This window comes from Aythya marila, assembly GCF_965140915.1.
Source record: "Aythya marila genome assembly, chromosome: 5".
Taxonomy (NCBI): domain Eukaryota; kingdom Metazoa; phylum Chordata; class Aves; order Anseriformes; family Anatidae; genus Aythya; species Aythya marila.
In genome coordinates this window covers 10,102,703-10,115,371 of record NC_139046.1, presented here as the reverse complement: position 1 = coordinate 10,115,371, position 12,669 = coordinate 10,102,703, and the positions used below count along the sequence as shown (strand labels likewise).

The 12,669-nt window shown below is 40.1% G+C and overlaps 1 protein-coding gene across 1 annotated transcript in view; it reads left to right on the top strand.

Moving 5' to 3' along the window:
• Positions 1 to 12,669, top strand: part of TDRD9 (tudor domain containing 9) — a gene marked incomplete at both ends in the record, with an annotated part of 63,824 nt that overhangs the window by 7,619 nt on the left and 43,536 nt on the right. The window contains one exon of the mRNA XM_082762780.1: positions 10,502 to 10,608. Coding sequence (XP_082618906.1) covers positions 10,502 to 10,608 — 107 coding nt within the window. The remainder of the gene's footprint in view (positions 1 to 10,501; positions 10,609 to 12,669) is intronic.

Here is a 12,669-nt window from a genome sequence, read left to right as displayed (position 1 = left end):
TAACTGATATGTTTTGGGTAAATTAGCCCTAATGGTCTGTGTGTAAAGTATAAAATGACAGTTGAAGATGCTTTAAATCTTGCTTTCCTTCAACCTCCTTATTATATATTTTCCTACTTTTCTAGGCAAAGAATGTAATTCCTAAAGCATCCATTTCTGTAGCTTTTTTTTTTTTTTTTTGAAATGCAGTGAACACACTATCTTATGTGCTGGTAAATCAGATTTTTTCATACGTGTATTTCTTAGACTTGTTCTCAAGCTAACCATTTTTCTGTAGTGGGTTTTTAGGCTTGTTTTCTGATGTTCTCAAATTGAACTGAGGGAGCAGCAACAATTGCTGGAGCCAAAGTGCAGGTTTCCTTTCATAAATTATCTTGGACAGCTTCGGTAGCCCTTCCTTGCTTGCTGTGACAGATCCCAGGTTCGTCAGCAAAGAGCCTTGTTCCAAAGGAGTAGCTTTAAAAGAGCACAAGTTAATTGGAAATTAAACAAGCAATTGAGGAAATAAGGGAGGCAGTCAGTGGCTGAAATGGTATCTCTTTCTTAGCGGTCCTGTGTGAGACACAGGTTATTTTTTTTTGTTTTGAAATGCCTTTCTACAAAACAGACTTTCTTGAAAAGCTTCTTAGCTGCTTATATTTATCCTGTGGACTTCCTGGCACCAAAAAAATTTATTCCAAAACCTTAAGGTGTTCCTCCTTCTGCTATACTCATGGTCTTTACCCAATCTCAAGTAAAGATGAGCTCCAAATCCAAGTTAGTACTTCTTGAACTGTGAAATCGAGTGTTCTACAAAGATGTTTGCTGCATAAGCAACTGACTAGGAGTCTGCATAGCTAGTTTGTAGAGATGTTGGGTGAGGCGGAGAGAAGTGGGGCTTCTCATTTTTCTTCTGCACGCACAGTGCAGATTACTCCTGCTGTGCATGCTAAATACTTCCATGCTTCTTGAGAGCCTTTTCCTAAATGCTCTGTAGAAATGGAGGCTTGGGGAAGCTCTTATTACAGCTAGATGGCTTGACTTGTGTCTCCTGTGCCATCAGACCATATGAAGAATAAATGCTTCATCTTGAGGATGGCTGAATAGAGCCAGGCAATCTAAAACAAATTTCCATGACAGAGCACATATGTAACATATATAAGACCCTTAAGCTTTAGCACCACTAGAGGTGTGAAGACATCTGCATGTGAAATGACAGAACTGCTGAAACCCATCTCTGTGGTAGTGGCTGCTTTGAGGTGGATTTTATGGGTTATGGTGGATGTTTGATTTCTTCATGTCTTCTAGGTGTGTTAGTTTCATGGCATTTGGTTTACAAATACAGGAGAGAGGAATCATTGAGATAGCTTTACTTACGTTTCCATAGTTATGTGCACGAAGCAAGCATAACTTAATTGAAATTACTGTAGAATAGGTTAATGTTGAAACTGTTTTTCCCTACTGGCTTCAGTAAATATACGTACTGCCTGTAATTTAGAAGGGGAGAAGGGAGTGTCAATCTAGTGTGGAATCATTACAGGTCATCTGTTAAGAATTCCTCGGAAGACAGCACCACATCCGTGACCAGGCTTGTGTCCTGGGTATCTTTTGTCCTGATGGCACATGCCCAGTGTGTGCTGTGACAAACGTTACCATTGATAAATGGTTGTGTGTCGTGTGTGGCTTGGTGTGAAGGGTGGAAGCCTGGGCCATTGCTCTCATGTTCAGCCTGATAATGCCTGGTACCCAGTGTCTGTTCTGGGAGTTCCTCTGTCTCCTTCTGTTCCCCCTCACAATTGGAGGGGATCCTTGAGTAAGATATTCTGGAATCAAATACCTGGTATGTGACTGCAATTATTTAGCACTTAAGTAGAAGATTTGTTTGCTTTTAAAGTTCTGCAAGGTTAAAATCTTTCAATTTCCTTGTCAGGTCTCTTCCAGCTTATGTTACCAACTAGGAGCCCTTGGCTCCATGTTAAAGGCACAACACAACAGCAGAACAAGAACAGTTGCATGCACTTGTGATGCAAATGCAATGGAAAACAAGGATTTAAATGGCTAATACCACGGGTACACAGCATGTTCTGAGGGTGCTGAATGTGCCTGGAGTTTGACTGTGAGACAGTGGCAAAGCGTAACTCCAGAGAAGTACTTGAAGAATAAAGGTGAGGAGCTTGTGTGGATGTTCACAGGACACTTACTCAAGGCTAAGTGACAGCAGGGGAGAAAATGGGGTGGGTTCTTAAAACGCAGTAAGTGAACCGTGGAGTCTGGCATCATGAGTTCCTCACTAACCTAGATACCAGCTACTTCAGAAGATTGAACTGTTCCTGGCAAGGTAGTATTTCTTAGCTAAAACAAGGTGACAGCAGATGTTCATTTTACTCTGATGCTTTCCAAAAGCTTTAGAAAGCTTATTTAAAGAACTAAGTAAACTAATCTCTTTAGCACAGTAAACTTGAATATTTGCACTGGTGTGTGGTTAAGTAAGTTTAAAGTTCTGATTATGACCTTTTAGTGCTACTGTAGTAAAGGATTTGTTGTAATCATGTAATGTAGAAAGTGTGTTCTCAAAACATTCTTGCAAAATCTGAAATCCTCAGGAAGAAGTAAAGTTCTCTAGGGAGCAGCTGTTCTTCCAGTGTAGTGTTTTCCTAAGAAAAGTATTGTTCTGTAACCATATTCTGGGAACTAGTGAAACTTTTCTACTTTGTCTTGGGAGAAAAAGCTGCAAATCCAAGTCAGCTTTCAGTGCAGGAAGGAAGGCTTTAATCTTTCTGTACATCTTAACATCACATACATAAAGGAACTTCCTAAACTGAAAAGCTGGTCCTGTACTGAAATAAAAGCAGTCTACTTAAACCTGGAGCTACTGCTGTGCTTGTCTGTATGAACTACAAATTCCAAAGTGGTTTGCGGTGGTTGGGTGTGTTGTAGGCCACAACACAGTATTCTTTGACAGAAAGCCAATTTGAGAAGTTACTGACCCTGCACACGAGTTAGTTCACCTGACTCAGTGTGCCATGGAGCTGGGCTTTTGAACAGCCTTACTGAAGTGAATTCAGGGGAAAAGGAAATTGTAAAAACGCTTCCATTTAACCAAATACTGCACTGTGACAAATTGCAAGAACAGGTGGAGGAGAAGGTTCTTCTTCTTTACTATAGAAGATTTAGGACATGAGTACCATCTGTGATCTGAGATGCTTCTGACTTGTGGTTGAAAGAGGCAAATGCAGTTCTCATTATGAATGAGAGACTCGTAATAACACACCAAGAAATTGTCATCAATAGTCTTGTTTGCCCAAAAGTATTGGTAGCAGGTTGTAACTACTGCTAGCTAGCTAACGTTTTTAACAACTTGGTGTAGTGGTGTGTGCTCCATATTTGTTTGTAGGTTATAGTCACACACTCTGGTTTGTCATGTGTCAGATTCTGTGAGGGGTTGGTGCTTCAAGTTATGTATGAAGGTTACCACCAATACTACCAGTCAACCTGAGAAAAGAGATTTCAGCTTTGTAGCTCTCTGTAGCTAGCAGGTAAGATGATGTGCCTCCGTTTATAAGCTGTCCCACTCCTTGGATTTAATGATCAACTTCGCAGTGCATTTTTCTTTGATACGGCAGAACAACTCACTGGAGCTGTTTCAGGCTGCAGACAGATGGTGAGTCTACCTCCTCAGATCTTACAGACAGCCTTGGATGGCTTTCACTTGTTAACAACTATGAACAAAACTTGCCACAAGCTGTGACAGCTAACAACAGTAATAATTCCCTCTTAACAGCGCTAGCTGACAGAGTTGTGTTAGCTATCACTGTGCTACCATTCCTGTGGTGAAAATAACCAGGGCATGCTTGAAGCTGATGTCTTCCAGTCCCACTTTCTGTAGCATTCATGTCTGGTGCTGGTGACACATCACTAATAGGCAGTGGAGTTATAGGCATTAGTTAGAAATCGAGAGGATCCTGCATTTGATACTTTGCGGGCACTTCTTAATTTTTAAACTCTTAATTCTATTGTAATTCAGAGCTTTTAGCTGGTTTGTACCAAATTGTTCATTTTTTTTATATTGTTTTGAGGATTTTTTGGGTATTTGGCCAAGTTCCTTCTCTTTATGCTTAGAGCGGAGGAGATGAATTCTAGAGTTTCAAGGAGTGTAAGTGCTTTGTGGGTATTGCTAAGGGATCAGAAGCCATGCCTGATGGTCACTGTTTTTGATTTATGTTGATGTGAACACCTACCTTTTACTACAATTCATAACTAACTAGAACTCTTAATTTCCATAACTGGCTGACTAGTGGGGAGAGGTTTGGGTGTGTGGCTTTCCACCATCTGCCTCGGGTAATAGCTGCCATCTTCTGCACAGCCCTACTTGAGCTCTCTGCAGAAGGGAGCTCATAAAACAGCTCACCTCCAGCAAAAGACCAGTTCTGAAGCCCAGAAGTTCTTCCCAGTCTCCCCAATGGAAAATAAATAAATAATAATAATAATAAAAAACAGAGACCTGTAGGGACAGTAAACTTGAGGATTAGGGCTGTTTCGTCCCGGCATTTGTGGTTGTTACTATTCTTGCATTTTAACTGTGGATGAGGTAGAAGACAGGAGGTTTCACAGAGCTATTACTCTGTCAAAGAACAAATATTTTTGAAATGTTGAGCTTACCTAGTCAGAACTATTTTAGTGTGCTCCATCCCCAGCTAGTTCAGGTTTGAAAACGGTCCTTCTGACTAACTGCTTGCCATGAGGAGGAGTCATATGCGTATTTAAGTGCCTTGATAGGAAGACTTCAGCTACCCAGATATTTAGAACAGTGCCGGTGTGTTTGGGGGGGGAAAAAAAAAAACCACGTGCAGCTCACTGATTCTTAGATTCTTAAAGTGATGTGCAATTTTTTTGTAAAACATATTTTAGTATTTAATGGTTTAGCTTCACTTATTCTGAATCCAAGTGATATCTTTTATTTTTTTAGACTGAAACATGACATCTTTTGAGTGACAGTACATTTTCTTTTAAAGTTGGTTGTTTGTGCAGGTAAGACCAGTCTTCTAAAAGTCCAGAATGCCCACTGCCAGTTAGGAGGAGAGTCATTTTTAGTATGTCCTTCAGTAAAGCCCGTGGAAGGTTATTTACTGTCATGGCAAATGTTCCGTTATGTAAAGTGTCACATTATTTTAGTTTCAGAGAACAGACTTTGAAATGGTCTACTGTATATATTGTACTAAAATTGTACAGCAAAATATTCCTCTGCATGCCATAAAGCCAAGGGGCTTTTCAAGTGATTTTTCTCCGTCTCCCAAAGTTCTCTAAGAAGGTGGGTGACTTGTGTGTGATAGAAGCCAGGACTTAGGGCAGTCCTCTTGTGATCTGGGAAATGAGTGACACTGGTTTTACATTCACCTCCAGTCCCATGTGAACAGAGACTTTCATGGCAAATGAGGCAGAACATAAATGAACAGAAAGGACAAGTACAAGTATTGTTAAGAAAACTGCCATAGAGCACTGGGTTTATATGCTTTTTTTTTATTTTTCTTTTTCAGTTGTTTGTCTCTGCAATACAAATACGTATCAGGTTATATAGCTCCGATAGGAGTTCCTATCCACAAAATAAATAGCTAATAGAAAATATCCTGAAATTCCTCTTTATTGGCTCTGCAGCCATCTTAATCTTTGGAGTGTCATTACGTATTGGAATATTTTCTTTATACAATCATGTTTGCTGAGTTGGCAGTGTTCTTCAGGGAATAATCCTGTCTGTTTCTCTACATTTAAAAAGCTGGTTTGTTTGTTTGTTTTCCAAACCTCACTTCTAGAGACATTAACAGTGTTCAGTGCGTGTATTGGTATTTCAGCATATGTTGCTGTGAAGAGCCAAATAAATCACCTGTCAGTTGTGATTGAGGGTTGGCGATTGATTCTGGTTTTGAGAAATGAGTGTATACAGAAGTGGTTGGTTTAATACTTCAGATGATGTTCAGATATTAAGTTTACTGAGTGTGTTCTGGTGTGATGGCCTTGTTGACTTATTAGAGGTCACTCTGTAGCTTGAAGAAAAGGAAGACCTTTCTCTACTTGAAGTTATTTAAGGAAAGGCACCCTCTATGGATTTGAGAGCATTTGGAATTGGATGTGTCAACGATTTCTGGTGTTAAACTGTGTTTCCCTTCTAGTAATTCCCCTGAAGTGGCAGCTGCATTTAAGTTTGTCATGATGCTGATTTGACCTTTAAACCCAAATAAAATATTAAAAAAAAAATTCTCCCAATCAAATCCTCAAACTTATTTTTTTGTAAGTCACGTGTGCAGAGATCAGTCATACTTCAGAAAAAGGTTATATTGGTTAAATTACATGCTAAAGAACAAGGGAAGTAACCCATCATCTCATAACAATATTAATTAGCACATTCTTTTTGCAAGATATGTAATGCCTCTTTGCCTGTGTAGGAGCCTTCTGCTGGCCCCAGCCACTCAGGCTTGAAGTTGCTGTGTCTGCTCCTTCTGGGAGTATTTTGCAGAAAGAGCAGGTAGGTCCTGAGTTGCATACAGCTTTATAAGTAGCTGATATGTTATGTTCTGCAGCTGTTAGGACTTAACGAGTTAACTTGATGACAGTGACATTACTGATTGATGGTGTTGTCAGTGGTTTATCATTTTATCAGCCTCTGTCCATGTGGGGTGATGAGTTTTAATGTCTTATATTTCCTGCAGGTTCAGCTGCAGAAATCTGCCTGCTGCTGAGGATGAAATGTGCTCTGGATTTGAGTAAGATCAACCCCAGCCTCCCCACCCTGTTTTTTAATAAGGGGGAAGGGAGGGGGAAAAAACAAAACAAAACAAAACAAAAAAAAAACCACAGGACATCTCATCTCCTGGTTTTCTTCAAATTGAAATAATGACTTTTTTTCAATAATCATGTTAGAGTCAAGAAAATACTTCTTACTGCCTCTTAATTTGTTACAATTACGAATTTATGTATGCAGCTGGAAAATTTTGTTTGCCTACATTGTAATTTATTTAGGGGATTAGAAGACCCAGAGGACTCCTCAAGTAGCTGATTGCTGAGGCTGCAATCTGAAAGGCGTAAGGAATATGCCCTATAATAGGGCAGGTATGCTGAAATGCAGGCTCTCGCTGTGCCAGAGGGAATGGAAGTGGGGAAGAGAGAACTGGTTTATTGGGCAGACACATCTTCATAGGGGAATCTTGACAAGTCCTTTCATTAGTGTTGTCCTCTTCTTACATGGAATGGATCTCAATTTTCTGTGTCTTGTCATTCCTCAGCTGTCAGCAAATTCTTGTTAAAACTCATCAGAAAAGTACTCCATCCCTTTCTGTTTGTCCATGTATAGGATGATGCCTCCTGATGCTGGGTTATTAATGCTTGTGCAGAAGGGTTGTGTTCTGATAACCCATGAGAGTGCCAGAGGGTTCAGAAGGAATTTCTCTTTCAATTTGCTTAAAAAAAAAAAAAAAAAAAAAAAAAAACAACAGACATTATTTTGGTAAGCTTTTTATTTTATTGAAGCTGCAAAGTTCAGCATTAAAACATGGAGAACTGATGTAATGAAGGTTGTTTGTTCATTTCGTATGCCCATATGCAATTTCCCAATTACATATGATTTTCCTCGAGACTGTAGCCTGGTTCACTGCAAAGAGTGAGCAATGTTCATTCTTAATGAGTGGCTATTAAATATTTTCTTCATTCATTGCATAGCCTCAGGTTTATTTTCTGCATGCTGTGTTCTGAATACAGAAAACATCACATCTGAAAGAAAATACCCAAACATGCAGACAAAAAGTAATGCATTGCCTCCAATCACTGAGGTCACACTGTCCTCATTCTCCTGGAGTCGCTCAGGTAAAGGTCAGGGCTTGTACTGCTGGGAGCCCATTTTGAAGTGCTTAATACTTCTTCTCCAGGACTGCTCATTTGAATATATCTGGTATTATATAAAACAGGGTTTATTAATTGACTTCATCTGCAGCTTACGTGCCTGTTCCTCTTCAAGCTCTTTACAGGAGATGAGGAGCACAGACCTGTCTTTCTCCCCCCCCCAGATGCTCCCTTTTAGCAGAAGCTTTTTGGTGAAGCGGTTTGATTGTGGTTGCTTGGGGTTCAGATGGTTCATACCCACTCTTTTATGGCCACGCTTGTTGTCTCAATCACTGCTTTGTTGTTGTTGTGGATGACTCAAGGACCATTTGCATTTACTGCATAATCAGGTTTATTTCTGTGCGTCCGGTGTGCTCTGTGAGGCTGTAGTCTCAGGGAAACAAAAATAATTGGCTACATCACTAAAATCTCTATTGTATGTGCGTGCAGTGGTGCCAAACAGAGACTGCATGGTAAAATTTAATTATGGTGTTTTCAGCTGCTGAATGCTTGACTTACAACTTCATCGTATTTTGTGTTTAATATATATTCAGTGGAATAACCTACATAAGAGGTGGGCTGACAGGATGTGTTTGAACTCCTTGAAATCCATCCTGAGATGGAGGCCTGCTATTTGGGAAGGGTTCGGGCGGTAACCCTGCTGTAGGCTGCCCTCTGCACATGGGCAGCTGTTTCTCTTGTGGCAATTGCAGTTCTGCACACAATCCTTTTGAACCCTGTGTTGAGATATTCAGGAGTTGGGGAAACGTTGACTTGGTTCTGCACTCAAAATATTGTTAAAATAGGATGTGAAGCCATTATGAAGGCTTCTTTGTTGTTCCTCTCACATTTTGTTGACAGCAGTGTGGTGATACACACGTGGTGCTTTCTGTAGGAGGACATAATGACTGATCCCAGTGAATCATCTGTGGCAGAGCCAGGCTAGTCCAGAGCTTGCCTTACCAGAGAAGGTGGGCACTTGTGTTATCAAGGCTTTGTGAATTAATGTGTGAGAGAATGCCTTGTTCAAAATCTCTTGCTGTTCTCAATTTAACTGCTTTGGAGGTCAATCTTGCTTAATCACGGAATAGCTGGAGTTGGAAGGGACCTTAGACATCACCCAGTTCCAACCCCTGCCACACGCGGGGATCCCACCCACTACATCACGTTGCCTGGGGCTCCATCCAGCCCGGCCTTGAACACATGGGGCATCTACAGCTTCTCTGGGCAACCTGATATTCATATTCAGGTTAAGAAATAGAGGCTTTTGTCCAGTTATAAAATGTTTCAAAGCCACAGACAAACAGATTTGCTATTCAGTACCTAGCATAGCAAAAGCTTGCTGTTGTGGTTTAACCCGGCCGGCAGTTAAACACCACACAGCCATTCGCTCACCCTCCTCCCTCCCTCTCTGGGATGGGGGAGAGAAATGGGAAAGTTGAAGCCTGTGGGTTGAGATAAAGACAGTTTATTAAGACAGGAAAATAATAGTAATAATAATAATGATGATAGTACTACTACTACTAATGTGTATGAAACACGTGATGCACAATGCAATTGCTCACCCCCAGCCTAATCCCGAGCAGCCAGCACCCCCACCCTGGCCAGTCACCCCTATATATTGTTTAGCATGATGCCAGATGGTATGGAATACCCTTTAGCCAGTTAGGGTCAGCTGTCCTGGGTCTTTCCCCTCCCAGCTCCTGCTGTACCCCCAGCCTGCCTGCTGGCAGGACAGAGCAAGAAGCTGAAATGTCCTTGGTTTGGTGTAAGCACTGCTCTGTGACAATTAAAACATAAGCGTGTTATCAGCACTCTTCTCATCCCAAGCCAAAACATAGCACCCTACGAGCTACTAGGAGGAAAGTAAACTCTGTCCTAACTGAAACCAGGACACTTGCTCAGGGCCCAGAGCTTAAATTAAGGTGCAAAACCACAGTTTTGACATTTGTGTCTGCAACTCTACAGTATTTACATTCATTTAGGATGTGTTTTTAAATACAATTATTGTATGTGTGCTACTTTATTTTCTAGTGAAATCCATGTGTTTTTCTTCATACTATGTAGAACAGATTTTTTTTTTTTTTTTTTTACTCCGTTCTACTGGGTCATGGATAGATTTTCACTCTTGTGTGGAATGACATAACTGTGGTTTTGTATAAAGTTCTATGAGGGATCATGTTAGTATGTTTCCTGACCACCAGCAAATCTTGGTTCAAGGACAAGTTCTTTTCCTTGAAGTAGTGAGGAGATAGTTTGCTCCTTTCCACCGGTCTCTGAGGAGTGACACGAGGATAACGTGTATTTTATCAGTTGTGTTGTATTAAGAACTTGCAAAAGCAATCTATTTAGTCTTTGCTCAAAAGAAATTTTAGACTTTCATTAGGAGACAAATTCCTAGCTATTGCAAACTTAGAGGATGATACTTTGGGAGCGCAGTTCTTTGGAATCCCAACAGCAAGATTTAATATGGCACTTTCCTCAGGCTAATATCTTAACTGCAGAGACAAAATTAACCTCTGAAATTTTATTTGTTCAAGTAGGTACTGCATGATACAGGATCTCTGAACTTATGTGTAATGCAGTTACTTCCATACAGATCTGTAACTGTTGGATTAGGAAGCATGTACTGAATTGTCTTTTCTTTTTTCTTTAGGTTGCCTAGCACAGAGAGAGGTGAAACTGAGTATGCTGAAAAATACAGACAAGTGGAGGCACAAAAGCTTGATGTATTTGGAACTGATCAGTTTGTCTATAAGCTAGGTAAAAAAAAATTCCTATTCTAACAGAGGCTTACCTGTCCTTTTCCTGTCTTCTTCCCCCAGATAAAACTGAAACCTCACTGCATCTTTCCTGTTTGTTTAATGCTGTGTGTGTACATTTGTTTGTGTAAGGCATGGTGTTAAAAAAAAATAATATATTTTCTGGGTTCAACAGTGTATAATGCTGATGCATAGATTTATGTGCATACATCTGGTTTATTGTCTTGAGAAATGCAGATAAGTTAGATTGAAACATTTGCAAGAAAAACAACACCCTGGACTCAGTATGTCTCTCTTCATTCTGTTTTTCCATTTTTGTCTCCATGTTATTTCTCTGTGTACTTGGTTGTTGCTTTGTTTGTATTTAGAGAGAAATTTGATTGCACCTCTTTCCTAGGAGCTCTGGTAAAAGCAGCATGAGGCTGACTCAGTTGTCAGGACAACTTAGCTTCAAACTCTTAACTGTGCTTCTTAATTTCCAAATTTGTTAATGTAGCTGATTTCCTAAGGAAAGGACACTCGTGTAGTTTCTGTTCTGCATGTCATTCTCTCTAATTTTTTATCACTTTGATTTCCCAAAATTTGGAAAAAGGAGACATTTTCTAGATATTACTTTCCTTCCGTGCTTCTGCAAAGTATGTGACCTCTGGAACTCGGGTGGATCCTGCAGCTGTTTGCTTGGCTTGTCATCAGCTGAGGCTCAGTAGGTGCAGTTGGCTTGTCCAGCATGCCCACTGCATCTGACCGTAGGTCCCAGCCCCGACGTGCTGGCTGTCTCTGGTCCACTTCAAATGGCATAACATTTGTGGGAGACAAGGAGGCATTGAAAGTGTAAAATAAGGGGATTGAAAGAGGTATAGGGTGTTGTAGATTAGTATCACAGTATTCTCTAGTTTTTCACATGCTTTTCTTGTTTAACTCATAAAAGTTAGTCATTTTGGTTAATTTAGGGAAATGCCATAAATCAGTTATGTCTTTGAGCTATTAAATAAGACTTGTGCCTGAGATAGGCTAACAGTGCTGCTGGCCTGCTTTGTTTTGAATGGAATTGATCCTTGCAGTATTTCTGTGGAAGAAACAGTTACAATGCGTTCTTGTTAGGAAATATTTCTGCCCAAGCACCCTGGTGTATTATTTTTATAAATACTTATTTTCTTTTGGCCTATCATAAAAAGTTTCTCCTTGATATTTAGAACTTAAAACATTCATTCTTGCCTGCACATGAATTCATGTAGTTAATTGTGCAGATTGTAAGGCTTCTACAGAGCACAGTAGAAATGATACTGCTGTGAAAAGGAAGTTGACGTGATCAGGTAACAGAAGATGCTTCACAATTATTTGAACAAAGGAGAACATCCAGCAGTAGTTCTTCCCTAACACATTTGGCTGGCTGAGTCAAAGAACTCCATGCCCTCAGAAGATGTTGTGCAGAGGGGTTACCTTACAGAGCTGTGTGTAGTTTTCACATATAGGGGTCATTTTCCTACTTTTGTTATTCTGTGGAAAACAGGCTTTCAAATTTGGGTATTCTTTATGTATTAATATTCTTTATGCTATATTCCTTATAGCACTGACTAAATGTACTGACTGTTAGATGGAAAACCTGACAAAGGTGGGAAGGCAGCGCTGCTTTAGCAGGATTGTGCTGACACCGGGATCTTTTCCCTAGCAGCTTGAGATTTCTTCCAGCATTGGTCAAATCCTGCAGAGTTACTGATGTCTCAAAAGTGACATGTTTGTGCCAGAAGGAAGCCAGTCATCCATTGTACAGCATTGCTGTGACAGAATGCTCTATATGAATTTTCGGGGGATATATATATATGAAGAATCTTCACTGAAAGTCTCTTTTAAAAAAGACATTTAAAATCATCATCCCTGAAAATACTAAGTTTGTTTTAGTATGTGTTTGTTAGTGCTAAGTAAATAGCTGTGCAACAATCACCTACAGCTGTTGTTGCATTATACAGAATCGAGATTAAAAGTCGATCTTGTTGGAGAATATTCTGGTTTTTAGTGTTTTATGAAAGTGTCCTAGCTGCCTAGGTTTTGGGGCTTTGTGGTG